This window comes from Lutra lutra, chromosome 8 (genome assembly GCF_902655055.1).
Source record: "Lutra lutra chromosome 8, mLutLut1.2, whole genome shotgun sequence".
NCBI classification, from domain to species: Eukaryota; Metazoa; Chordata; class Mammalia; order Carnivora; family Mustelidae; genus Lutra; species Lutra lutra.
Window position 1 is genome coordinate 129,940,457 of NC_062285.1, and position 26,237 is coordinate 129,966,693.

The 26,237-nt window shown below is 47.9% G+C and overlaps 1 protein-coding gene across 3 annotated transcripts in view; it reads left to right on the plus strand.

Annotated features, from left to right (window-relative positions):
* ABTB3 (ankyrin repeat and BTB domain containing 3) overlaps positions 1-26,237 on the plus strand; it is a 295,530-nt gene that overhangs the window by 196,477 nt on the left and 72,816 nt on the right. For all 3 annotated transcript variants that reach the window (XM_047742569.1, XM_047742571.1, XM_047742570.1), the window contains exon 4: positions 21,111-21,263. In XM_047742569.1, the coding sequence (XP_047598525.1) occupies positions 21,111-21,263 (153 nt within the window). The remainder of the gene's footprint in view (positions 1-21,110; positions 21,264-26,237) is intronic.

Sequence of the window (26,237 nt, forward strand, 5' to 3'; positions counted from 1 at the left end):
AAATAAATATATGCAATCTTAAATTAAAAAAAAAAAAAAAAGGAAAGAAAATGTATGGGAGAAAATTCTGCCCTACAGGTGTTGTTGGGCCCTTGGTTCCCTCAGTGGTGGGGTGCAGATGAAGGTTTGAACAAAGGGAGAAACCTAAGCCAAACACAGGTCACCTGCTCGTCCTTTGAGACAGCTGCATCCTCACCGCAGCTGTGAACTCTTTGCTGCCCACCCCCCCGCCCTCGGCTCCCAGCAGGAGGAGCCTCCCCCGTTCTCTGTGAAGTCCCCCATGACAAATGTTAACAACACTTGGAGCCATCATGGGTCAGGCCCTAGGATGAGCGGACCTTGGGTCACTCTGAGATGCTGTCGCTCCACCTAGTTTCCGATGAGGAGGGAGGCTGAGAGAAGTTCAAGACTTGCCCAAGGTCACCCAGATAAGCCTGTGAGTGGCCGGGCTGAAGGTCAGGCCCAAACGCTGCGAATCCAGAGCCTGTGTGCTCCCAGCCGCCTCCTGCCTAGCCGCAGCCGTTGCTGTGTTTCCATTCGCTTCTGTGTCTGAGCTCTTCGTGGGCAGGGACTGGGCTTTGATCAGCTCATGCTCTCTCTGGCAGCCAGCCAGGCCCTTGCACAGAGTGGACGGGGACATAAAGATCAGTCTGAGTGCAAAGCAGCAGGAGAATGGATGCTGGCATGATGGAGGAACTGGTTGGAAGTTTCCTGCGAGAGCCCTGAAGACAGATGACAAGCGTGTGGCTTGACTGAGTGCCATCTCCCATGTCCCCCGGCAAGAGAAGTCGCCAACTGGCCTCCTCCCTTGGCCTGAAGGGTCCCAAGGGAAGCTGCATGAACCTCTTGGATGTTTGGTTCCTTCTCCTTTGCTGGGAACTGGCAGCTGTCCACATGCCCTATGTCTGGGGCCTCGGCCACGGTGCATGAATATCCTGCACATGTAGGAAAACATTTTTCGAAAGAACATTAGTGCCAGGTACCTGGGTGGCTCAGTCCATTAAGTGTCTGCCTTCAGCTCGGGTCATGATCCCAGAGTCTTGGGATCGAGCCCCACATCGGGCTCCCTACTTGGCAGGAAGCCTGCTTCTCCCTCTCCACTCCCCCTGCTTCTGTTCCCTCTCTCATGGTCTCTCTCTCTCTCTCTGTGTGTCAAATAAATAAATAAAATCTTTAAAAAAAAAATTAGTGAAAATTAGCCCTTGAAGCTGCCCAGTGCAAACTAAGGGTGGCCCAGCATGGCAATGGCCAGCAGGAACCCTGGGTGCCCAGGAGCAGAAAGGCCCATGGAGAGGGAACAGTCCCCCGGGTCAGCCTGCTTTCAAACCATCCGTCCCATGCCAAGTTTCTACTGTTTTTATCCTTCCAGAAACAGTGATACTGACAGCTGCCAGCACATACCTGAGTTTCACGCATTATGGAAAACAGCCCAGGCAGTAAATCTGGTCATTTGCCCAGTAGACATAGCATCTGAGTTGATCTTGCGTTTTTCAAAGTCTGACTTCCCCCATGAAACTTACATGGGTCTGCACATCTCCTAGTCGGCCATTGTCCTAGGTCTCCACTGACTCAATCCCATTGTCCCCTCCTTCCATTTTGCTCTCCTCATGGACCGCACCTTTTTACAACGGTAATACAAGGTGCTCTAAATTCAAATTTTAATATTCTATTTTCTACCGAAAAGTTATATATGCTGATTTTTTTTAATTTTGGAAAATACAGGAAAACGTAAGAAAGAAAATGAAAATCATCTACAATTCTGGTATGTAGAGGTAGCTGGAATGATTATTTGATACCTTTTCTCATCTTTGTTTTTAATACAGATAGTAGGGCTTTTTAAAATAGCTGTACTGTGTATATGTATATAATTTTATATCTCCTTTTATTTCACTTAGTATGCCATAAGCATTCTTCCTGGTTCTGCTGCAGAACATTCATAAACATCATTTTTAATGACTGCAAAATATTCCATCTTGTGAATGCACCGTAATTTACCTAATGTTTCCCAGGTTGCTGGTCATTTGGGCTGTTTCCAGTTTGTGAATTGCTGTTCTTTCAAAAACTGCACACAGTAGCATGACTAAAACATCCACGCAGAGGGAACGGATATAAAAAGAGTAATAATCTCTTCGGAGCAGAGCAACTGAGGGGTTAACTCATGATGTTTCTGATGGCCCCTTTGAATGAGAAATTGCAGAAGAGGAGAACCCTGGGAGGCGAGCTTACCCAGCCCCATCCCAGATCCCGTGAGTTGCTGTGTTTCTCAGGAAGAAAAAAAATCTCTTAAGCCAGCACTCTACTGTGTCTAGGAGTCTTCCCCACAGACCATCTCTCTGCATTCTGCGAGTGGGAAGACCAGCCGGGGTGGCTCTTCATAACTTTAAAGAGACTGGCTCTAGAAAAGTCATGAGATTTGCCCAAAAGCCATGTAGTGAGTGGCCAGATAGAAACCAAAGAGCTGCTCCGGGGATCTCTGGAAATCCCCACCCTGCTTCCTGTCTTGCTTCTAGAATGGAGCAGAGCCTTAATACAGCATCATCAGAAAGCAAGTTTTGAGCAGATGCCGTGGACAGAGTTCATGGTGTCTGCCGTTGGCAGCAGCCCGGGATTAGGAAGTCTCCGCAAATTCCCCAGGAATCATTGGTTGGGTGGTTGTGTTTATTATTCTGGATTTTAAACTACTCTGTTTTTGTTTTTCTCATATATAAGAAACGTTGCCCATTAGGGCTTCCTTGAGTCTTTTAAACTGGAGTGAGGAATTCTGTCAAGATTTGGCCAGTCAGGTTCAGGCGAGCCCAGGACCTGAGGTGGAATGTGCTGGCAAAAGAAGGTGGATATTTTCCCGGGCTTCTGTTTCACTGAAAAATTCAAACTCCCAGGCTGGAGTGAGCCTTTTTTGGCAGTCTTCTGTCACACTGTCCACTATTAGATCCTTACACAGAATCTCGTCCTTTACCAGGAGACCCTATGGTAGGAGGGTGTGGAAGGAACATCCTGTGAAGAAAAAAAAATAAAAAACAAAACAAAAGACAAAAACCAGTAAGTAGACAAAACCAAGGACTACCTTGTTGAAAACACGAACAGCACGTTCCACTGTCTCCGAAGCCTTCCCTGGAGGCTCTCTGTCCTTTTTCAGACCCCAGAGCGCCTTAAAAGACCACCTCACAAGGCACTTTTCATGGTCAGCCTCACTCCATGGTTATCTGTCCTTCTTTCCCTGATGGCTGGCCACCTGAAGCTCCAATCCAGCAAGCCAAGGACTCGATCGACCCAAAGCTAATTCAGGGCAGTTAAACAGACTTTAGCGCTCAGAGCTGTCCTGGAAAATTGGGGTCGTGTGGCCACACTAAATTCCTCTGCTAGATTGAACAGCAGGGCCCAGGTCTTAACTCCTTATACTTTCCGCAAAACCCAGCGCAGACCTCTGCTCCAAGAAGACAGTCAATAAACAGGGAACAGGTTAAGTGCCCAGCCCACTCCCTAAATGGTCCCCCCGTTCACGCCTCTAGTATCCCTTAGATGCATCTTCCACAACGTCTCCTACCACCTTAGCCCTTCAGCTGCTTCAGCCCAGAGTTCCCTGAGCTTGCTCTGCGTTTCCTCAGCTAATTTCCTCTCCCTGGATTCTTCTCCCAAGCCTTTCTCTGTCCCTGATTCCAGTCTCCGGGTGGCGTTTTGCACGACACTTCCACCCCTCTCGCTGAGGCTGATTTTGACTCCTTCTCCCGTAAGATTGTATGCGTAAAGCTTTTTAGATAGCTTCTTTTCTTATGTTTTCTGCATGAGCTCAGGAGTTTGTTGAGGGCGGGGACATTTTCCAGTATCGCCTAGTGTATAAGTTGGCACACAGTAGGTGCTCATTTATTTACTCACCCATTCAACCACTGTAGAACATCTACCCTATGCGTGATGAGGAACAAATACATAAATAATAAAGTATCCATCACAGATAAATTGTATAAAGAGAAGTAAAACTGGGTACTCAGATTATGTGTGAGTGACGTAAGTTGCAATTTTAGGTAAGGTGGTCCGGGAAGGCTTCTCTAAGGAGATTGCATTTGAGCAAAGACCTCAAGAAAGGGAAGCAGTAAGCCATGTCATTATCTGAACACGGATCTTGCCAGGCAGCGAGAACAATAAGTACAAAGGCCCTGGGACAGGAACATTCTTGGCACATGCAGGATACAGCAGGGAGGCCAGTGAGCCTGAAACAGAATGAGTGGGCAGGGAGAGTGTAGGAGATGAAGTCCAAGGTGAGCGGTCAAATCTCACGGAGCCTTTTGGGCATGCAGCGTAGTTTGGTTTCTATTTCATGTGTGGTGAGACGCACGGTAAAGTTTGTTAAATTGAATTATTTGAGTTTAGTTGAATGGAACGGAACTGAATTGGGTTCCACTGAACTGAACAGAATCGGGTCTCATGTTCGCGTGAACAGCATACAGTTTCTGGATTGCAGTATCCCGAGTCTCTCCTTGTTACGGACAAATGGAAAAGCACTGTGAATAATCCCATTTAGCAACTTTAAAACCTGTTAGTGTATGAGTTCACCTGTTCTGGAACTGTGGCACAGCCTTGTTCCAGAAGTCTTGTGGACAGTGACACTTGTTCATTGTGACAGCAGAGCGGGGTACAAGGAACATCTAAACTCAAGAAGAATGTGCGCCTGATGCCTGCCCGTTGTTTATGTTTCGTTTCTGACTTTCTTATTGAAGTCTTTGAGGGTCACTGGGATTTATTCTGGGCCCTTGGCCAGGGTTCTGGACCTGACTTTTAACAGAGTTTTTACCCAAGCCTGGTTCTCATTGAATCTTAATTATGTGGATTCCAACCCTTAACACAACTGAAAATAAACCACAGTTAGCTATTTTTATAATTTTACTTGCTTCTTATAAAAACATTCCAGGGAACCATCACCCACAGGGAAGTGGGAAACCCACTAGAATTTAAGCTAAGCAAATAAACATTTGTTCATTCATTCGAAGAAGGTTGAGGACCTATGAACGAGGCACTGTACTAAGTACTGACAATCCGGCCAAGCACAGGATACGTTCCTGTTCTCATGAAGCTCATGGTCTAACAGAGGAGACAAAACAAACAAGGACACTGAAATAAAATGTCATCTCGAGTGGTGGCAAGACTACTATGTGCAAGTTTGGGGGGGTACAAAGGTGAATAATTCATGCCTTCACGATGCGGTTGGGGTGGTTATAAAGGCATAAATTATAACAATAATATGTTATACATGGTATCATGGAATTGTGTGCAAAGTGCTATATGGAGGTAGAGGGGAACAAGTAGCTAACTGTATCCTATGGGGGGCTCTTGGGAAACACTTCTCAGAGGAGGTGACATTTGATCACTCTCTTAGGACTTAATTGGATGGAGAGGGTGGAAGGAAGGAAGAAAACAAGAGTAGAGCAAAGGCAGAGAGATGGGAGCAAGCACGGGTGTTCCAGAAAAAACTGGTCATCTGGTGTGGCTGGAACACACTGGGGCTGGACAGATATGAAGTGGGAGCACAAGACAATGAAAGTATATGTGGGATGAGGCCAGGCCAAGAATTTACACTTTTATCAGACGACCAGATTTATAGGTTAGCACATTCATCTTGGCGAGTAAGTGAAGAGATTGGAGAGAACAACTAGAATGAGGAAATTATTATGAAAATAATGCAATGGTCCGAATTTTGAAAGAGTCTGTATATAAGTGGCCAATCAGCTAAATTTGGAGTGTGGGACTCATAGGGTGTGGAGGGACTGGGAGCCTTTAGTCCAAGCAGCCGTTGAATGTTTAGATCTCCTTCCTAATGGCCTCTCCACGGGATTGCCCAACTAAGGCACCAGTCCTAGAGGCTTCCTTCCCTTTCCAGCTTCAGACTGCTGAGACTCCTCTGAGGTCTAACATATGTCGAGCTGACGTCTGCTCATGGAGGGTACCACCACTACTCCTTCTTTTGTTCTTTGGGGCTTCTAGAATCAGCCCAATTCCTAATTCAGATGTAACCTTTCACTGTTTAGAAACAGCCGTAATTTACCAAACACCTTCTGTGTGCCAGGCCGGTATGCAGGACACATGTTACCCCGTTTCCAGATGGGAACCAGGGGCTCATGTGACTTGCTGGGATTTGGTCATTGGCCCAGTTAACGGACAGCTCCGGGATAAAAACCCAAAGCTGTCTGACTCCAAAGCTTTGCGCTCTTGGAAATAGCTATCAATTTAACTTGGCAAACATTTACTTAGCACCTATTACTATGAAAATCCGTGTCCTTGATATCATAGAGGGAAACCTAAAGTAAATAAGCATTGTTAATAATTTCCAAGGCTCCCCATTCTAGTGATTTGGACAGTGGAGTCAACACCCAAGCATTGTGATGATGTTTCCTTGGCTTTGGCTTGCAGGGTGGCTATTTCAGAAGATGGTGACTTACATTTCGTCCGTTGCATGGCCCTGGTTTCTGCTGGTAGCACTCAGGGGAGTCACCCCCACAGAGTCTATGCCTAGGAAAGAAGGTTATATCCCTGGAAGCTACCGGAGGGGGATAGACTTAGGAAGGTGGAAGGCATGAAACTGGTGTGTACACTCAGATTTGAGGAAAGCAGAGCTTCAACTTGGACACACCCCAGTGGTGAGCAGAGAGGAATACAGCAAGACTGAGAAGCTGGAAGCAGAATGAGAACAGGTGTAAGAAACGGGATGAGAAAAACCAGAACAGAGCCTGTGCACTGAGCATGTGTGCGGGGGCTCCCCCTTCAGGCAGGCTGTGGTATTGCTACAGTTTGGGCTGGAGGGCTTAAAGGAAATGGAGAGGACCCTGACAAAGTGAGGGGTTTGTGAACCGACTTATCTTTCCAGTTGCATTTTACGTACCCTGATGTTTAAACTGGTAACAACTTAAGACTATATGTGTTAGGTGCCTGATGCACGTGGAGATGCCTGAATGTATATCCTCCCCCTGATTGTACTTCTACACCTGTGTTACCTGTTGTGCTCTCCATGGCCCTGCAAGGAAGGACCACTGGGCACCATCCTCACTGTCCCGGTGAGAGAGGGATTTAAGGGTTAAGTGACATCGTTGCCTCATCCATTCAGAAGCAGCGCCCACATCCCAGACAAATCCAGACATCCTCACCTGCTTGCCAGCCATCCTCCCTCCCTCTCCGAGAAGTGCTGTTCCTGACCCCCCTGGTCTCCCTTCCCCAGCCCAAGCTCATCTCTGGATGAGGTTTGCTTTGGTCCCTCTGGCTAGAAATTTCTCTGCCTGCCCTGGGGCTGGCCCTAGGACTCAACGCCTTCACCTGCTGGTTTGCAGAGAGAAGCTACAGTCCCCTCTCCTGAGGGGACCAGACACGTTGTGACAGGTGAGGCGCAGACATGCCCAGGCTTCTTGCCACCATCGGATGAGCGGCCCTGGATCTTCTGCATGTGCAGCTGGAGAGGCTTTCGCTGGAACACTGCCCTCTTCAAGGAGTCCTTTCCTAGGTAGTAGCAGAGTCCAGCCTATGAAATAGCCCTTTGTAAAATCTAAAATCTAAACCTACTGTTGGGTCCCCCCAAAATTGGGTACCCCAATAATGGGTCCGTGATTAAAGGAACGAGACTGATACAAAGCGAAGGTCAAGCAAAGCTTTATTTCACTCCAGGCATCAGGAATCATACCGACCATCTAACAGACCAGTCAGGGCCGCCCTTACAGAGAGGACGACCCCTTCCTGCTTTCCAGACTAACTTTTATAGAGCAAAGACCATGTGGTTGGGCCTGGCCACACACAGGTGGCCAATGAGATTGTAACACACACAGGAAACTCCACAGTGATGCTAGGCGACCAACTGAATTACAATTTACCCTAGTAGACATTTGATTTAGCCTATCACACCTTGGTTAGGATTGGCACCAAAAGGCTCCCAAAGGGCGGGGGCCCATACTCCTTGGTAGCTAGGAGACAGGATGCGCCCCCCACTGATTGAATACCTCCACCTGGCCTGACCCACCCTTGTACTTGGACTTTGTTACCTGGGACTGGTTTCCCGGACTTGCTTTTAAGTAAGTTCCCCTGGTGGGGGGGCAAGGTCAATTTAAGCTTTACAACAAAATGGCAGTTCAACTGGGGTGGGGCTGCTCTGGCTGAATAGGCCCTTACACCTACCTTTCTAGTTTCTGTCATCTCTCACTTCCAGATTCCACAAAATGTAGAATCAGTAACATTTAGAGAAGTAAACTGCGCATACGTTTTCTTCTTGTGCATGTGGAGATTCTAGAAATCTGCTACATGACCAGAGTTGTTTTGTATGAGCACCAAAACTGCCTCTGTTTTGACCCCAGTCTCTTCCTTGATTTTTAAGGCTCTCCAGGAAGTTTTATTTTCTTTCCTTGCTTTCTCCATGTTCCTTTTCTGTTCTCTTCTTACTGGAAAATTCTATCCCATTTCCATCTGCTACCTTTTCAAAGGACCTCCCCATTCTACATGATGACACTCTCTTTTTTACTTTATTATTCCAGTTACTTGTGGGGCTTTGGTATACTCTGAGACAGATGATGCTTATCTAATAATCATGTATAACTAATGATTTAATTATACAACATAATTTTTACCAAAAAAACTGTTCACAGGAGGATCATTTCTGACTTTTAGCAAGTTCTATCCTGGGCTAATCCTCTTAGATCTTTCTGATGATCTGAGTCACCTGGGGAGTTTTTAAAATCAATCTAGGAGCATCTGGGAGGCTTGGTTGGTTAAGCGTCGGATGCTTGGTTTCAGCTCAGGTCGTGATCTCTGGGTTGTCAGATCAGCCCCAAGTCCAGGAAAATCTGCTTCAGATTCCCCTCCCTCCACCTCTGCCCGTGCCTTTTCGGTCTTGCTTGCACGCTGGTGAGCTCACGTGTGGTGACTCTCTCTCTCTCTCTCTCTCTCTCTCTCAAGTAAACAAATAAAATCTTTAAAATAAGAACAATCTATAACATTGTCTAGGGTTACACCTAGGGAAATTAGTGACTCTGCTCTCGTCAGGGTCTTTTCGAGTCACGTGGCCACATCTGTAAACAATAGCATTCATTATGTAAAGTGCCCCCCACCCTGCCCCAAAGGACAGGTATGAAATCGTGGCCTTTTCCTACTTCTGCAGATCTTAGAGTTCACTTGGCCTAGCTTCCTTCCTTCCTTCCCAGATGAGTAACTGGGTTTTCTATCATTCAGAACATTCTATCAACATTCAGTGACTTAGTCGATGCCACACTGTTCTTCGGAGAACCTGTATAATGACTAAGCCTGTGGACTTTGGACTTGGGCTGACTTGAGATCAAATCCCAACTCAGGTCCCACAGTTTTGGGATTCTATATCCCACCTCAACATGCTACATAAGTTCTTTAGCTTCTGAAGTTGCTAAGCCTCTGTTTGTTCATCTGTCAATACGGATGATAGTAATAATGACCTTCTACGGTTGTTTTTATAATTAAATGCAGTAATATACATTTAAGCTTTCTGCACAGGGCCTGAAACATTGTAAGCACTCGAGAAATGGTGGATGCTATACAATCTTGATAATGATGATGATGATGTAGATCATGATCATGGAAAAACTGAATCAAAACTTATGTTGCCTGGGGCTCCTGGGTGGCTCAGTGGGTTAAGCCTCTGCCTTCAGCTCAGGTCATGATCTGAGAGTCCTGGGATCGAGTCCCACATCGGGCTCTCTGCTCGGCAGGGAGCCTGCTTCCTCCTCTCTCTCTCTCTGCCTGCCTCTCTGCCTACTTATGATCTCTCTGTGTCAAATAAATAAATAAAATATTGGAAAAAAAAAAACTTAGGTTGCTTAATGTCTCCTGTATGTAGCCTTCTTTCCACTACCCATTCTACCAGGATTCCTGTCTGTAATTATACAGACCTGAAGGACATCCCTCAGAACAACCCTACTCAGGGCAGCTGCTAGCCACATGTGACTATTTAAAGTTAAATTAATTAAAACTGAATGTAATTAGAATTTCAGCTGCTTGGCCACACCAGCTCTATCCTGAGTTCAAAGGGTTTCTTATCAGAGAACAAGAATATCATTTTCTCAAAGCCACAGCCCAGTGGTATGAACACCAAGGACAGCATAGGGGGATACTCCTAGACCATGTTCAGTCTCACCTTTTTAGCCCCTTTTTTGGTAGGGAAGAAAGAGATGGTGTTTTAAGATTGATCTGTTAAAAAATAAATAAATAAATAATTTTTTTTTTAAATTTAAAAAGATTGATCTGTTAATGGAATATTATTCAGTCATGAGAAAATAATAAAACCCTGCCATTTACAACATGGATGGACCTTGAGGACAGACAGAGAGAGAGAAATACTATATGATCTCACATACAGGTATAATCTAAAACAGCTGAGCTGACAGAAACAGAGAGTAGAGCAGTGGTTGCCAGGGGCTGGGGGATAGGGGAGTTGGGGAGAGGTTGGTTAATCAAAGGGTACAAACTCCCACTAGAAGATGAGTAAGTTCTGGAGATCTAATAATGGGCAACGTAGTGACTATAGTTAACCATACTATCTTCTACACTTGAACGTTGGTAAGAGAATAGATCTAAAATGTTCTCACCACAGAAAAGAAAGAATAATTTTCTGGGAGGTGATGGATGCGTGAACTAATCCTACCCTAGTAATCGTTTTGGAGTTTCTAAGTGTATCAAATCGTCATGCCTTACACCTCACATTTACACAATGTTACATGTCAATAACATCTCAACAAAGCTGGAGAGAAGAGGTGAAATTAAATGAAATTGATTTATTAATTTTAAATTGATCATGTTTCCTTGAAAGATAACTTCTGCAAGGATCAAGACTTCCAGATATGTTTCTGATTTCAAGAGCATCTGTGTTGTTATTTTTATTAGTTAGGTTAATTATGATGAGCTCAAGGCCATTGTCAGTGTATTTTCACAAAGTCGGTAAATCAACTTAACTTCTGGTGACATAGTTTACACCTTTAAATGAACAAGCAATTCATTGTAACAAATATTTTAATACATGTAGCTTCAAGGAACAAATACAGTCTCAAGTTTCCAAGTTTGCAGTCTTAGAGGATAAGTATTAAAAGGGAAGGTTTTCACCTCTTTTTGGTAAAGGGAAAACAAATTCAAATCCATGATGACACAATAATGGAAAAATACAGATTTAACTTAAACATTACAGGATGTGATATTAGTGTCAGTTGGAATTAGATTTGGCTCTGAATGATGGAAAACCCAAACAGCAGGTGTTTAAACCAGATAGAAGCTTATGTCTCATATAAACAAAGTCTGGAAGTAAGAATCCAGGTGAGGTATGGCCACTGAAGCAATTGTCAGAAATCCAAGTCCTTCTGCTCTATCATCATCAACATGTGGCTTCCACCTCCTTGTCCAATGTGGCTGCTTTAATACCAGCCATCACGTCTACGTTTTTGCCAGCAGAATGGAAGAAGACCAGAGAAAGTTGGGCTTCCTCCTTTTAGGGACCCTTCCTAGAAGTCTCACAAGAAACTTCTGTATATATCATTGTAAGAACCAGTCTCCTAGCAGCAAGGGAGGCTGAAAAATGTGTACTTGGTAGTCATGAGCCCAGCTAACAATTGGGGGTTTTATTACTAAGGAAAAAGAGGAAAACGCATACAGAGAGACACCCAGTCCTCTCTGCCAGGGTATAAAAATATTCTCCATTAACTTTCTAAAACAGTTACAAGTGAACCTTTTGTTTTGCATTTTCAGAGGTATTTTGGCCAATCCATTCTCTCTCTCTCTTTTTTTTTTTTTTAAAGATATTTATTAAGAAAGAGAGGGTGTGAGCAGGGGTGGGAGGGAACCAGAGGGAAAAGGAGAGCTAGAATCTCAAGCAGACTCCCTGCTGAGCATGAAGCCTGATCCCACAACTCTGAGATCAGGTCCTGAGCCAAAATCAAGAGACGGATGCTTAACCCACGGCAGCACCCAGGCACCTCGTCAGTCCATTCTTGATATTTCTTTTCAAATGCTTTTATGACTTTGTGTTTTTCCACTGCAGTCCTAACTAAGGATAAATTAGAGTATTAGGAGTTTATGCTTTTATTCCAGAAGGAATGGGCCCTATATGTTGTTTCCCCTGTCTCTCTCCAATGTTATCCTACCAGTCTACCTCCTCCCCTGAGCTGTCTCCTCCACCTGAGCTCTAACCCCATCAAGCTAAATTCCCCCAAAGTGCTATGCCTCCCCTGCCTCTGGGCCTTTGCACGTGCTCTTTCTTTTGCCTGGAAATGAGAGAATGCCTGGCTACTAGCCCTGGCTCTGGGTATTAGTGCCTACATGTAGATCCCAATACTGCTCCTTATAACTGTGTACCCTTAGGCAAGTTGTCTAACCTCTCTGTGCCTGTGTTTCACTATTGGTGGAATGAAGATAAGAATAGTACTTTATGGTTCTTGTCATTATCAAGCGAACTAATAAAAGACAAATGCTTGATGGCAGGTGGCTTTGTTGAGCAGTTACTGTGTGCTAAGCACCTTACAGAGACTGTCTTAATCTTCACAACAATCCTGTGCAGTGGCCTATTTCTCCCATTTTACATGGAAGGAAGCTGAAGCACAGAGAAGTTAAGCAACTTGCCCAAGTCCCACAGCTAGCAAGTCACCGGCTCAAATGTTGGGCCTTCTGTCATTAGAGCGCGTGCCCTTCCCACCACACCAGCACCACACCAGCAGCGGGTTTCCTTTGTAAGGCTGTATGCTGCCTTTTGCAGACTTTTATGATAATCCTTTTGGAAGCCGGGGCAAGCCCAGGTGACCCCTGCAGACCCAACGCTGGCCTTTGCCTCTCAGCCTGCACCAGCCCAGGCCCCACCCTTTTAGGCTCCTGGAGCCCTTGCTCCCAGGGATGTGAGGCTGTGCAGCCCTCGCCGCCTCCCAAATGTGGATCTTCGGTGCCCAGCCTGCTAAGGGAGGTTCTGTGGCAGCCTCAAACAGAGCCTTGTGGCTTCCCCACTTCTGAAGCCCTGGCTTCCCTCCCAGGGCCATTTATATCCCAGGCCCCATCATCATTCCACCCACTTGAGATCAGGTTCCCACTGCAGAGGCTCTGCGCCCCTAAGCCAGGCCCGGCTGGGGTGCAGCCAGCAGCCCAGAGAGGAGAGGGACAGACTGGTCTTTGGATCCCTGAGTGGTGTGCAAGGAAGGACTTCAGGGCTGCCAAGCACCCTGCAGCTCGGAGCTGGCATTCTCTAGCCGTGAGGGGCTCCGCTGTGCTGGGCATCAGAAACCCTGCAGGGAATGAACAAGATGCAGATCTACCCAGGGTAACTGTCTCAGTAATGGCCCCCAGAGGATACTAGGTCCTGATCTCTGCAGCCTACAGTTTACAAAGAAAAAGGGTCTTTGCAGATGTGATTTTAGTTACGGGTCCTAAGTCCCATCTTTAGAGGAGAGAGAGAGAGATTTGACACAGGCGAGGAACAGGAGATATAAAGACAGGCAGAGAGGGGAAGAGGGAGCCCCAGCCCTAGCCAAGGAATGTTGGCAGCCCCCAAAAGCTGGAAGAGACAAGCAATGAGCTCTGTCCTAGTTCCTCTGGAGGGAGTACTGTCCTGCTGCTGCCTTGATCTTGGACTTCTGGCCTCCAGCACTGTGCGAGAACACACTTCTGTTGTCTAAGCCACCAAATATGTAGTACCTTGTGACACCAGCCCCAGGAGACCCATACACCCAGGAAGCTGGGGGGAACACAGGAATGTGCCTTTTAACCAGTTCCCCAGGGGGAGATTTTTCAGCCCCTGGAGAGCTGTGACTTCTCGCTCTCCATCATTGCGGCTCCTATCCTGTTCAGACTGGGAGACGGGAGCATGTGGGGTGCTTGGATGGGGGTGGCCACGGGCAGAGGAGCCGGGGCTGAGATAAGGGGCAGGCAGGTCCGTGCTGGAGCCTTGTCCCCAGGAGAGTAGAGGGGGACAGGTGGAGGAGGAACCTTCTTCCCCAGGATGGGAGGGGAGGTGAAGTCAGGGCGAAGGTGGAGGGAGGAGACTGTTGTTCCTCGGTATGGTATATCGTATCTGTTCCGCCTATAGGGAGCATGCTAATAGGGCATGCTGGCACTATTAGCAGAAGTCCCCTTCCCACCCAGCACCCCTTGGCCCTTTTCCCATTTGGGGGAGTTTATAGAATCGCCTATTCGTGGGGCTGCCTTTCACACTCAAAGGATTCGTCCTATTGGTACAAAATGTCTTGTTCTGCCCTAAAAGCTTTGAGCCTACCCGTGAGGCCTCTGTTTCACTGTCCCCACGCAGTGTTTAGGCACCCTCAGGATGCTGGAAGTGGTCTTCAGAGGGACCTAGCCCCCAGGCCTCCTCCCCACCCCGGCAATGGTGCATAATGATGAGGGGGCCCAGTCCACACAGAAACAGGGGGCTACCAGGCTGATTTCCCAACACAGGTCTGAAGGCCAAGGGGGGCGGAACCCTTTGGTCTTTTCAGCTCCTAAGGCCTCGGTCTGATCGGATGAGATCCACTGTCCTGATGAAGGATAATCTGCTTTACTCAGAGTCCCCTGATCTAAACGCTAATCTCTTGAAACATACCTTCCCAGCAACCTCCAGACTAGCGTTTGACCACCCGTCTGGGTACTGTGGTCTAGCCAAGTGGACAGATAAAATCAGCCATTAGAAGGTGTATTTACATTCCAGGATGATGGTAAACACCATCACGAACACCAAATACCTTTTTTGACAATGGAGTGGGTGCTTGGGTCAGAACACACTCCCCTGGGGCAGAAAGTGTCTGTTTTCCTAAGATTGCAGGGAGACTGAAGGAGAAGCCTGGCCGGGGGGCAGAACCTGACTCCCAGGATCAAAGCTGCAATCACCAGACACCTGCTGTCCCAGCCTCCCTTGTGGCTTGGCACAGTCTCACGACCTAGGTTCATAAGAGCCTCGTGAGCTCCGGATCCAAATGAGCTCCTCCTTCGCTTCCGTTGTGTCCTGGGCCTCTACGCCCTCTTGCCACTGTCTCACTCCTGGACTCGCTTTCCCCTCTTTACACATAAGAGAACTCACCCTCCCTGGTTTCTGGCTTGAATCCTAATACCGCTCTAGGGTCTGATTACTGAAAACTGTGGTCCAGATACAGCCTGGAAGCTTGTTCATACAAATGTAAAATCTCGGGCCCTGCCCCGGGTCCACTGAATCAAAACCCACATTGTAACAAGGTCCCAGGCAATTCCTGTGCACATTCATGTTCTAGAAGCACTGACCTCACGCACGCCCCTTGGCTTCTCTGACCCCAGGCCCTTCTGCAGGAACCACGCTCGAGGGCAGCGTGACTCTCCTCTGGACAGGAGGGTCATCACTGTAGAAAGCAAGCCACCTCTGACCTCTGCATCTGCTTAGCTCTGGTGCCCGCAAATACAGTGCGATTACAGTTGACTATTGCTATGGAAACCAGCCTTGGATACTGTCTGCTATCAATGTTGCTGCTTTCCCTTCACTCTCTGTATCTCTAGAATTATGAGCATCCTAACCCACAGCCGAACATCTACATTCCTCTCCAGTCTGCGTTAACAAATAACAGAGATGTGAAGTCAAGGCCAGACAATTTATAAAGGAAAGGCATAGCAACTGCAGGGGTTTGCTTTGGTTTAAAGAGTGAAGGCAGGAATGGCGTTCTGCGTAGCCAGGCTTTTCCTCCACCGGTGGAGAGAACACTTGAGTGATGGTGAAAACCAAGCCGGTGGTGCTGACGAGCACAGCTGCCACCTGTGGAACGGGGGCCGGTGACCAGGCCACGTACACCATCCCAGTCAATCCTGGTGATAACCTTCTGTGTTCATTTCCTATGGCTGCTGGTAAAAAAAAAAAAAAAAAAAAAGTTGCCACCAACGTGAAGACTTAAAACAATACGAAAGTATCATCTTACAGTGCAGGAGTCCAGAAGTATGAAATCAGTTTCACTGGCCTAAAGGGAAGGTGTCAGCAGGGCTGGTTCCTTCCGGAGGCTCCAGGGGAGAATCCCTTTGTTTTTTGTATCTTCTGGAAGCACCTGCCTCTCTCAGCTCACAGCCCCTTTCCTGCATTCTTCCAGCTACTTCCTTCTGTCCTCATGTCTCCTACTCTCTCCCTACACCTCCCCTTGTGACTGCATTTAGGGCCCTGGATAATCCAGGTTAATCTTCCCTTCCCAAGATCTTAACTGAATTACAGGGGCAGAGTCTCTTTTGCCATCAGCATTCACAGGTTGCAGGGAATACGACTTGATGTCTTTGGGAGCTGTTATTCAGCCTGCCACAGTGACCCTTCCATGCTGGTGTCCTGGCCACCCCAGCTGCCCTGGAGGGCCAAAATAGGAGATGATGCCCATGAAAGCCCTTGGTGAGCCGCAAAGGATTTTTCTGCCTCAGGACCTTTGCACAGTCTGTTACTGCTACCTGGAGCATGCGTCTCTCTATACAAACATTCACATGTGGCCCGTTCCTTCACATCTTTGAAGTTTTGTTACCTTCTTAGAGAGGCCATTCCACCACCCTACCTCAACCCCACTTATTCTCTATCCCAGCACCCTGACTCTGACCATGGTATGTGTAATTGCTTTATTACTTGTTGATTTATGTGTTCCTTATCTCTGTCCCTGTTTGACTGTTAGTTCTGTGAGAACAAGGATTTGACAAGTCCTATTCTCAGTCTCCCGCTCCTGGAAGTGTGCCTACAACATGGGTGCTCCCTAACGGATTGTGAGATGAATGAGTGATGTTAACAGATGACATTTCATCAGTTACACACCCATGACCAGGTTTGGCTTTAATTCTTGAGGTACTACCTCTGGGCATGCCTGTGGCTCAGTATTCCCCAGATGCAAACATGACCTCTTTGTGGGAAGGTCCTGTTTTCTAATCTCTCCAAAGCTTTCTGTCCCCATCCCTAGGACCTTTATTTGTATCTTCCCATCTCAGGGCTTCTTCCTAAGCCCCCAGGAAGCCACCTGTCTATACCCTCAAAGAGTTTTAGAGGAAGAAGGAACCAAAAAGACCCAGGGTCGACCACCTATGACCCGCTGTGATTTTGTGAATAAAGTTTTCTTGGAACACGGCAAGGTTCTTTCCTGTACGTATTCTCTGGGACTGCTTTCCCACTATCACGGCAGAGGTCAGTAGTTGAGTGAGAGACTAGACGGCCCATGAAACCTATAATATTTACTATCCTGCCCTTTACAGAATAGGTTTGCTGACCCCTGAAACAGACCATCTGATCCACGACCAGAGTCCTACTGTGAGCTCTTGGCAGGTTCAAGACTAGAATCCAGTTCCGCAGAGTCCTAAACATACCATAGCATCCTCCTTATTACCCAGCCCCTCCCCAACCAAACTCCCTTTCAATTCTGAGTGGTCACCATCCCTCACCAGCTTTCCCTTCACTGTTTCAGAGAGACCCCACTCATGTATGTTCTCCATCTCCCAGTGGAATCTGGGCCCATCGAGCTTCCTGAGCTGACTTGCTCTCTTGACTCTGCAAGACGCCCACCTAGACTTTGCTCTTCCTTTCTGGAACCCCTGGTCCCTTCCCTTCTGAAATCCCTGGTTCCCTTCTGGAGCCCCAGAGACCTCCCGTTTGAACACCACAGTAGAGATTTCGACGGCCACTGCCCTGAGAGAGTGGACCGTGTCCCCCTCTCTGTTCACCTCAGGCCATCCAGTTGGGCTTCTCAACCACAGCTTGCTCTGGGATTCACAGAGAACTTTATTTCAAATGCACATGCCCAGGCCCCACCCCGGACTTGTTGAACCAAAACTCTGGGGGTAACCTGAGGCCTTGGGAATTTTCACACACACACACACACACACACACACACACACACACACCCAGGGTTCTGGTCTTGAGCGCAGTCTCAGAACCACTTCACGAAGCCATGGGCTTCCCAAGCGTCCTCTAGGTGTTAGTCACTGAGGACAACTTCAGAACAAAGTCAGTAGCCAGTAGAATATTGTTCCCTTTAAAAATACCTAAGGAAAAGGCCGTCTTTCTCCTTCTGCTTTCTCCCCACTCTCGTTAGCTCAAGGCCCTAGAATTCTTTCCCATCTCCAACGCCTCCCAAAGAAACATCGCCAATAACACTTTCTCCTCTCCTCTGAGTAGACGAGATAAGATTTTTAAATGAGTTGCTGGCAAAGAATTCATGAGCTTATAAACTATTGAAGTCAGGGTGATGAAGAGAAGGCGGCGTTGAAAGGAGAACAGGTACACAGAAATTTCCAGAGGAGGCTTGGAATCCTGGGGCTCGAGGTTTCTTTTTCTGGTGCTCACCAGCTGTCTTGGTTCGGCTGTGGACCTGAAGGCAGCAGGGCCTCGTCCTCTCCTCTTCAGTCTCCCTCAGCTGGCAGCACGCCCTGGGCCTCAGCACCTCAGGAAGAGGCAGCAGCTGAAGGGCGTTGCGTGGGAGAGACACAGCCCCCCAGGGACTGGGAGCTGGGGGCTGTGCTTCAGGGGCACTGGGCAAAGGAAAGGCAGGACAGGGTGGCAGGAGCCGCCTCTGACGAGGAGAGTTCTCCCAGAGAAGAGTTCTCTGAGTGCTCGGGGCTGGTTTCTAGGTGATGGAGACATGGTGACAAAAATAAGTCTTGCTCACCTGAGACAGTAGAATCCAATTCAATTTCAAGTCAGTGTGTGTTTATTGAGTGCCTGATTCAGTTTAGGTGATGGAGAGAATGAGAGAATGAGGACGACAGCCTAAGCAGCAGGCTGACTTGGCCAGAAATTCCCTGGGAGGCTGCCCTACAGGTCCGAGGGGCCAGAAAACTCAATTGCATCCATTTCACCTAGTAGGAAATTGGTAAAACTGAGTCTTGTGAACAAATATTTATTAAGTGCTTCCAGCCTGCCAGGCCTGTCCTGGGGCTGGGGCGGATCAGTGAACCTAGCAGATCCGGGTCCCTGCTCCGATGGACTTTCCATTCTACTGGGGCATCGGCAAGGCCAGCGGGTAAAGCCAGTGGGGTAGGGTCCGCCATGGGTGGGGTCCTCACCAGGAGAAATGTTTAGGGTAAGGTAGGATTTGCACTGTGGTTTGAAGGTTAAGTGGGATGTGGATTTTTAAAGGGCTGTAGGCCTTACAGACGGGGGACTGAGCTGCGTGGCCAGGAATGAAAATGGGGTGCCTGCAAAGGTCTGTGACCAGATCAGCAGGCTCTGCTGGGGTAACAGGTGCATGCTGGTAACAGAGTGCCTGCTGGGAAGTTAGACAAGGGAATGTTGGGATCACATGGGGTTAAGGCACGCGACCTATGTACTCAAACATCTTGGATCCGACTCCCAGGTCTTGTGCTTGCTAACCTTGTGATCCAGACATGCCACTTAACCTCAATAAACTTCATTCTCCTGATCTAGAAAATAGGCATAATCATAAGTAGCTTGTGTGTTGGTCCCAAGCATTTAGAGGAGGTCATGAGTGAGATTAATTGAGATGAATGTAGAAGGTTTATTTAGCTATTGAATATTAACATTGGAGAAACAGCTCACATCCTAGGCAGACCAGAACTCACCGCTAAAAACTTGGTGGGGAGCTTGTGACGGCTGCATACTGTGGGGGGGTTGCTGCTGCCTGGTCAACCCTCCCTTTACCACCCTCGGTCCACCACACAGCAGCCATGCCGGATGGAATGGTGGCACTGGGGTCAAGGTGAAGCAGGAGAGGTACCTAGGACACATTTGCGTGACCTGGCCTCCTTCAGTTTTGCACCAGAGGTACCCCACTTGCCTCACCCTGGCAGCTCTGCTAAATCTTGGAAGTGTTTTTGGTCTACGCAGTGCATTTCTCAACATGTGTTCCTTGGTCTACTTACATCAGTATCCTAGGGGCCCCTTCGTAAAATTATATTCACGGACCTGACACAATCAGCATCTCTGGGGACAAGGTCAGGGGTCAGCATTTCAAACACACACACACACACACACACACACACACACACGGAAGGCCCAGGCCCTCTACCCATACAGGGCTTTAGGACAGAAGTTCTGAGAGCAGCCCCAGACCAGCAGCATCAGCACTGTCCAGGAACTCATGAGAAATGCAGATTCTTGTCCACCTTTCCCATAGACTCAGACCATCTGGGGCTGGGGCCCCGCAATCTGTTTGTTAACAAGCCCTCCTAATTCTGATAAACACTAAATTCATACGCGGGAGGTTTTAAAAACTACCGATATCCAGCCCCATCCTAGATGAATTAAATCGGAATTCCTTCAGAAGCTTCCCCACCAACCCATTAATCCTAATGGAAGGACAGAGTAGATAATGATCACTGGAAGAAACAGGAAGTTGGCACAAATGTATGAGAGTGCAAAGTGTATAGTTGAGCCTTGGGCATTGTCTCAGTTAATTCTTGCAAACAAGCTTTCCCATGCTGTGGTCTCATTAGCCAGTGGAGAACCTGAGGCTCCCAGAGCTTCAGGGTCGTGGCTCGCACCCCCCCCACCTCCCCTCCCCAACTAAAGCAGTTTTGCGGGCCTTGACTGGGCATCCCTGGGGCCTGGATCTCCGGGAGGACTGCCTGTCCACTTGGCCCTGTGCAGCTTTCCCAGATGCTAAAAATTAGCCTGTTGGCAGCCCAGTGCTCAGGCAGAGCAGGGGCTGGAAGAGCTCCACAAAGGGAGCGTGGGGAGACCAGAAGGGAGAGTTGGAGGACACCTTAGGGTTGGGCCCAGAATGGGGAGCCCCAAGGACTCATCACCGCAGGCGTTTGTTGGGGTTTTCACTAAGGCCGGCCCCAGTGCTTGGTGCTTTAAGTGAGCCATCTCCTGTGTGTTCACATGATCTCTGAGGGAGATAACCCTCCCAGGATCGTCACATGGTATCCCAGCTTTGCAGATGAGGAAACCGAGGCCCAAAGACTCTGGAGAGCCTGCCCCGGGGTCACCAGTGGGGTCACCAGTGGGGTCACCAGTGCGATCAGGATGTCTCCGACGGCTTTCCCACCACTCGGGAAATCAGAGGCAGGGTCGCGGAGGGGGTGGGGTGGGGGGGGAGGGGTGAGAGGGTTGGGGAAGAGGGTGTTGGGGGCGCGGGACGGGGGTGGGACCCGCGAGGAGGGGGTGGGGCTGAGCCGGCAGCCCCCGCCACCCGGCCGCCCTAACTCTCTCGGGTTCTCCCGCGCAGGCCCTTCCTCGTGCTGCCGCCGCTGATGGAGTGGATCCGGGTGGCCGTGGCGCACGCCGGCCACCGCCGCAGTTTCTCCATGGACAGCGACGACGTCCGCCAGGCGGCCCGGCTGCTGCTGCCCGGTGTGGACTGCGAGCCGCGCCAGCTCAGGTAGGGCCGGGGCGCAGCGATCAAGGGGCGCCCTCCCCGGGGAGCCAGCCGGCCGAGCGCAGGCAGGGCTCGGGGCTCTGGGCACCCCTCCCCCCGCCCGCCAGCCGGAGCCCCGCCCCGCGCTTGGCGCTCCCGAACCGTGCGGCCCGGCTGATAGTAGTGACAGACCCGGGCTTGACAGGCAGCGGGTCCCCGCACTTGCAGGGACGGGGAAAGACAGGAGCAAGGCTGAGACAGGAGCAAGGCTGCGTGGGAATGTGCGGGTTCTCCGATCGACCAGATAACCGAGTGCTTCTTTCTGTGCACCTCCTTTCTACTCTCATTCTGCTCCCTTCCCTGCCTCCCTCCCTCCTCCTCCCCTCTCTCCGCAAGGAGGATATGCCGGTCCTGCTGTAGTTTCTGACAACACCTTGCAGGGAACAGTTGCTGGCTGGCTAAGAGCAGGTCTCTGCTTTGTCGCCTTCATGGGGTGGCTCTCTTTCCTAGGTCTGTACCCATGTCTCCCCTCCCCCAGGCTAGGAATTCTTCTTGGGTCCCTGAGGGGACCCAAGCACTGGGTCTCGTTTTCACCCAAAGCAAAAGAAATGCAATTGCTCCCTTGGCTGAGTCAAAACCGGTCTAAATACGACAAGCAGGAAGCTGGGGGCTATGTGTGCCTGTGGGTATGCTGTCCTGACTCTGCTGTCTTTCGGGGGTCATGGTCATCATTTCCTTTCTTTATGTCCCAGCTTTGTTAGGATGTAATTGACGTATGACACTTTGGACATTTTAGGTGTACAAGATGTTGATTTGATACATTTAAATATTGCACGACCATACATTTAAATAATGATGACCATCAAAACATTAGCTCACACCTCCCTCCTGTTGTCACACAGTGACCATTTCTTTTTTGTGGGCAGAACATTTAAGACCCACTCTCTTAGCAACTTTCAGGTGTATAGGATACCGTATTTTTAGCTATGATCACCATGCTGCACATGAGATCCCCAGAACTTAAATTCATCTTATAATAGGAAGCGTGTACCCTTGGACCAACATCTCCCCTTGTCCCCACCCCCCCTACTTCTGGCAACCACCATTCTACTCTCCGTTTCTCTGAGCTTGATGTAGATTCCACATAGAAGTGAGAGTACCTGGTGTTTGTCTCTCTCTCTGTCTGCCTTATTTCACTTAGCATAACGCCCTCAGGGGCCATCCACGATGTTGCAAACAGTAGAGTTTCCTTCTTTCTTGTGGCTGAATAATATTCCATTATGCACATACAGTTTTTTTTCACGTCTCCTTTATCCATTCCTCCATGAACAGACACTCAGGTTGTTTCCATATCTTGACTATGGGGACTCATGCTACAGTCGAACATGGAGGCTGCAGGATTTGAAGTCTTATTTTCACTTCCTTTGGAGATAAACCCAGAAGTGGGATTACTGGATCATAGGGTAGTTGTTTGTTTTTTTTTGTTTTTGTTTTTGTTTTTGTTTTTGTTTTTGTTTGAGGAACTTTCATACTGTGTTCTATGGTGGAATGGTGGCTGTGCCAATATACACTTCCACCAGGAGTATGCAAGCGTTCCCTTTTCTCCACATCCTCACCAACCCTTGTTATTTCTTAGCTTTTTGTGGAAAGTTACTCTAACAGGTGTGAGGCCATAGCTCCTGTGGGTTTGATTGGCATTCCTCAGCATCTGGAGTTTCTCAACAGTTTGTGAGGTCTCTGAGTTCCTTGAGTGCCCCTGTCCCTGGCTGTGATACTTCTGACCTGTTTGGGGGTGTGTATCCCTGGGTATGAGGTCTCTGCATTGCTGAGAAGTCTGTGTCACAAGTCTGTTGGCAGGTCTGTGCTCACACGTGGAGCTGTCTGGCAACTTGAGGGTCTGTGTCCCAGGTTTGAAGTCTCCCAGCTCTTTCATGTCGCCTGTGCAGGGTTGGAAGACCCTAGGTTCCTTGCGGGTTGTGCCTCCTACCTAGATTGGTGGTTCTCTCTGAACTCAGAGTAGCCCTCTGAGCTGTTGATAGGCTCTGAATCAGCGTGTGAAGTCTATTGGCTGGTCAGAGTCTTTGTTCTTGAGGGCCCTGAACTGGCTAGCTGTTTCCCAGGATGGGAGGTCTCTGGCTGTTTGGGGGTTTGTATTCTTGGTGTATGGTATTCAAGAGAGTTTTGGGTATGTACCCAAAATAGGTCTGTCCACAAGCCTCCCCTCTGTTTCTGTGTCTGTCTTCAGATTGTGAGGTTCTAGAAGTATTTGGGGAGTCTGTATTCAGAGTATCACATTCTGAACTTGGGTATCTGTGTTCAGTGGAGTGAATCCCTTGAGCCAATTGTAAGTCTGCATTTACAAACTGTGTGGGCATCTCTGGAATATGAGAGCTAGAGAAGTTTGGGCATCTGTGTCCAACGTGTGAGTTGTCTGAGCAGTTAGAGGGCCCTTGTCGCAGAGTTTGAGATCTCCAAGTTGTTAACTGTTTCATGTCTATCTGTTATTGGGGATTTGTGCTGACAAGTGGGGTTTCTGAACTTTTTTGGTGATCTGTATTTCAAGATATGAGTCTAAAATATGTACAGAACTCACAGAACTCAATAACTAAAAACTAAACAATCTGATTATAAAATGGGCAGAGGATCTGAATAGACATTTCCCCAAAGAAGACACGCCAATGGCCAACAAGCACATGAAGAGATGTTCAGCATCACTCGTCATCAAGAAAATGCAAGTCAAAAACACAGAGATCGCCTCATACCTGTCAGAACGACTGTTAGCAAAATGACAAGAAAACAAGTGTTAGTGAGAATGTGGAAAGGGGGAATGCTTTTGCACTGTTGGTGGGAATGCAAACTGGTGCAGCCCCTGTGGAAATTCCTCAAAAAATTAAAAATAGAACTACCATAGATGGAACAGCAGTTCCATCTGAAGAAAACAAACACACTAATTAGAAAAGATACTTGTACCCCTGTGTTTATTGCACATTGTTTACAATGACTACGATATGGACACACCCTGTGTCTATTGATGGATGAATGAATAAAGATGTGGTGTATATATTTTATATGTGTGTGTATATATATATATACACACACACAGTGAAATACTACTTAGTCAGCAAAACCAATGAAATCTTGCCTTTTACAACACAGATAGACCTTGAGGGAATTATGCTAAATGAAATAAGTCAGACAGAGAAAGACAAATACCACATGATTTCACTTATATATGGTATCTTAAAAAATCAAAGCAACAACAACAAAACTTGGAATCATGGATACAAAGAACACATTGGTGGTTGCCAACGGTGTGGGGCATGGGGGAGTGGGCAAAATGGGCGAAGGGGATTAGGAAGTACAGACTTCTAGTTATAAAACAAGTAAGTCGTGGGCACCTGGGTGGCTCAGTTGGTTGGGCGACTGCCTTTGGCTCTGGTCATGGTCCTGGGGTCCTGGGATCAAGTCCCATATCGGGCTCCCTGCTCAGCAGGGAGTCTGCCTCTCCCACTGACCTCTCATGCTCTCTCGCTCTCATTCTCTCTCTCTCTCTCTCTCAAATTAATTAAATCTTTAAAAAAAATAAAATAAGTAAGTCATGAGGATGGGGAATATATTCAGTAATGCTTATTAACTTGTAAGGTGACAGATGGTAACAAGACTTCTGGTGGTGACCATTTCACAATGTATGCAAGTGTCAAATCACGCTATTGGGTACATCTAAAACTAATATAATCCCATACATCAATTATGGCTCGATAAGTAAAAATAAATTTTTAAGACACCTTAGGACAAATGTCTTCAAAGATTTAAGAGGCCTCACACACTAAACATGCTCGAGATATTTCAGACTCAAACTTGGAAACCCACACCCTGGATGAGTTTAGAGACCTCACACCTTGAACCCCAGATGCCATAGAGGCAAACCTGGAACACAGACCCTCAAAGAGTTTAGAGACTTTACACACTGAACACACACTGTGGAAGACTTCAGACTCACACGTAATCACCATTTTCAAATCCCTTCATCTGGTGCAATCATGTAACCAGACGGCAGAGATTTCCACCCTTCCAGGATTTGATTGGGGTCCGCAAGGAAATGGAGGGTTTGCAGCATAAAACAGAGCCCCCTGAAGGCCCAGAGGTGCCCTTCAGCCAGGGAACACACAGGGGCTGATCTAAGTCATTGCTGGTGTTTATCAAATGCTTGCCATATGTTAGGCTACTTGAAGTGCTTTACACAGATGAATAATAACTAATATTTCCCAAATCTTATGGAAGTGGATACTTTATTGTGCCCACTTGGTAAGGAAACTGAGGCACAGATAAGTTAAATAACACACCCAAGATCATAGAACTAGTAAGTGATGAAGCCAGGCTATGGACCCGGATGGCCCACAGTCCTATCCACTGAGTTGTACTCTCCTTGGGTTTCTGTCCAGGCAGTATAGGCAGGTTCTACCTGCACTGCCGTCCCTCATGCCTTGCCATCTGTAATAACAGCATGTCTTGGGGAGAAGCTAAGGAGCATTTACTGAGCACCTACTATGTGCCAGTGATCGATTACAACAGGAGATTTACATCTTGAATCTGAGCCCAGCTTGAATCTGAGCTGACCTCGAGGCTCCAGCTCTTCTCTTTGCAACAGTCCTGAGTCTGCTGGGTGGCTGGAAACTAAGATGTCTCCTTAACTGTGACTGCTGAGGTTTCCCTGTTTGCCATGCTCTCAGGAGTGTCAAATCACGCTATTGGGTACAGCGTTTCTACATTTTCTTTCCATAGCTTAAAGGTTAGGAGACTGGGCTCCAGAGTCCCATCGTCTAGATCCAAATCAACACCACCACAGTTAATTAGCTGTGTGTCCTTGGGCAAGCTAGTTACCCTCTCTGGACCTCTTGTTTCCCAACCCGTAACATCGCCATTATGAAAGCAGCTGCCCTCAGAGGTTGTTGGTGCAGGCACAAAGTGGGCCCAAGACCATGAGACACCTGCATAGAC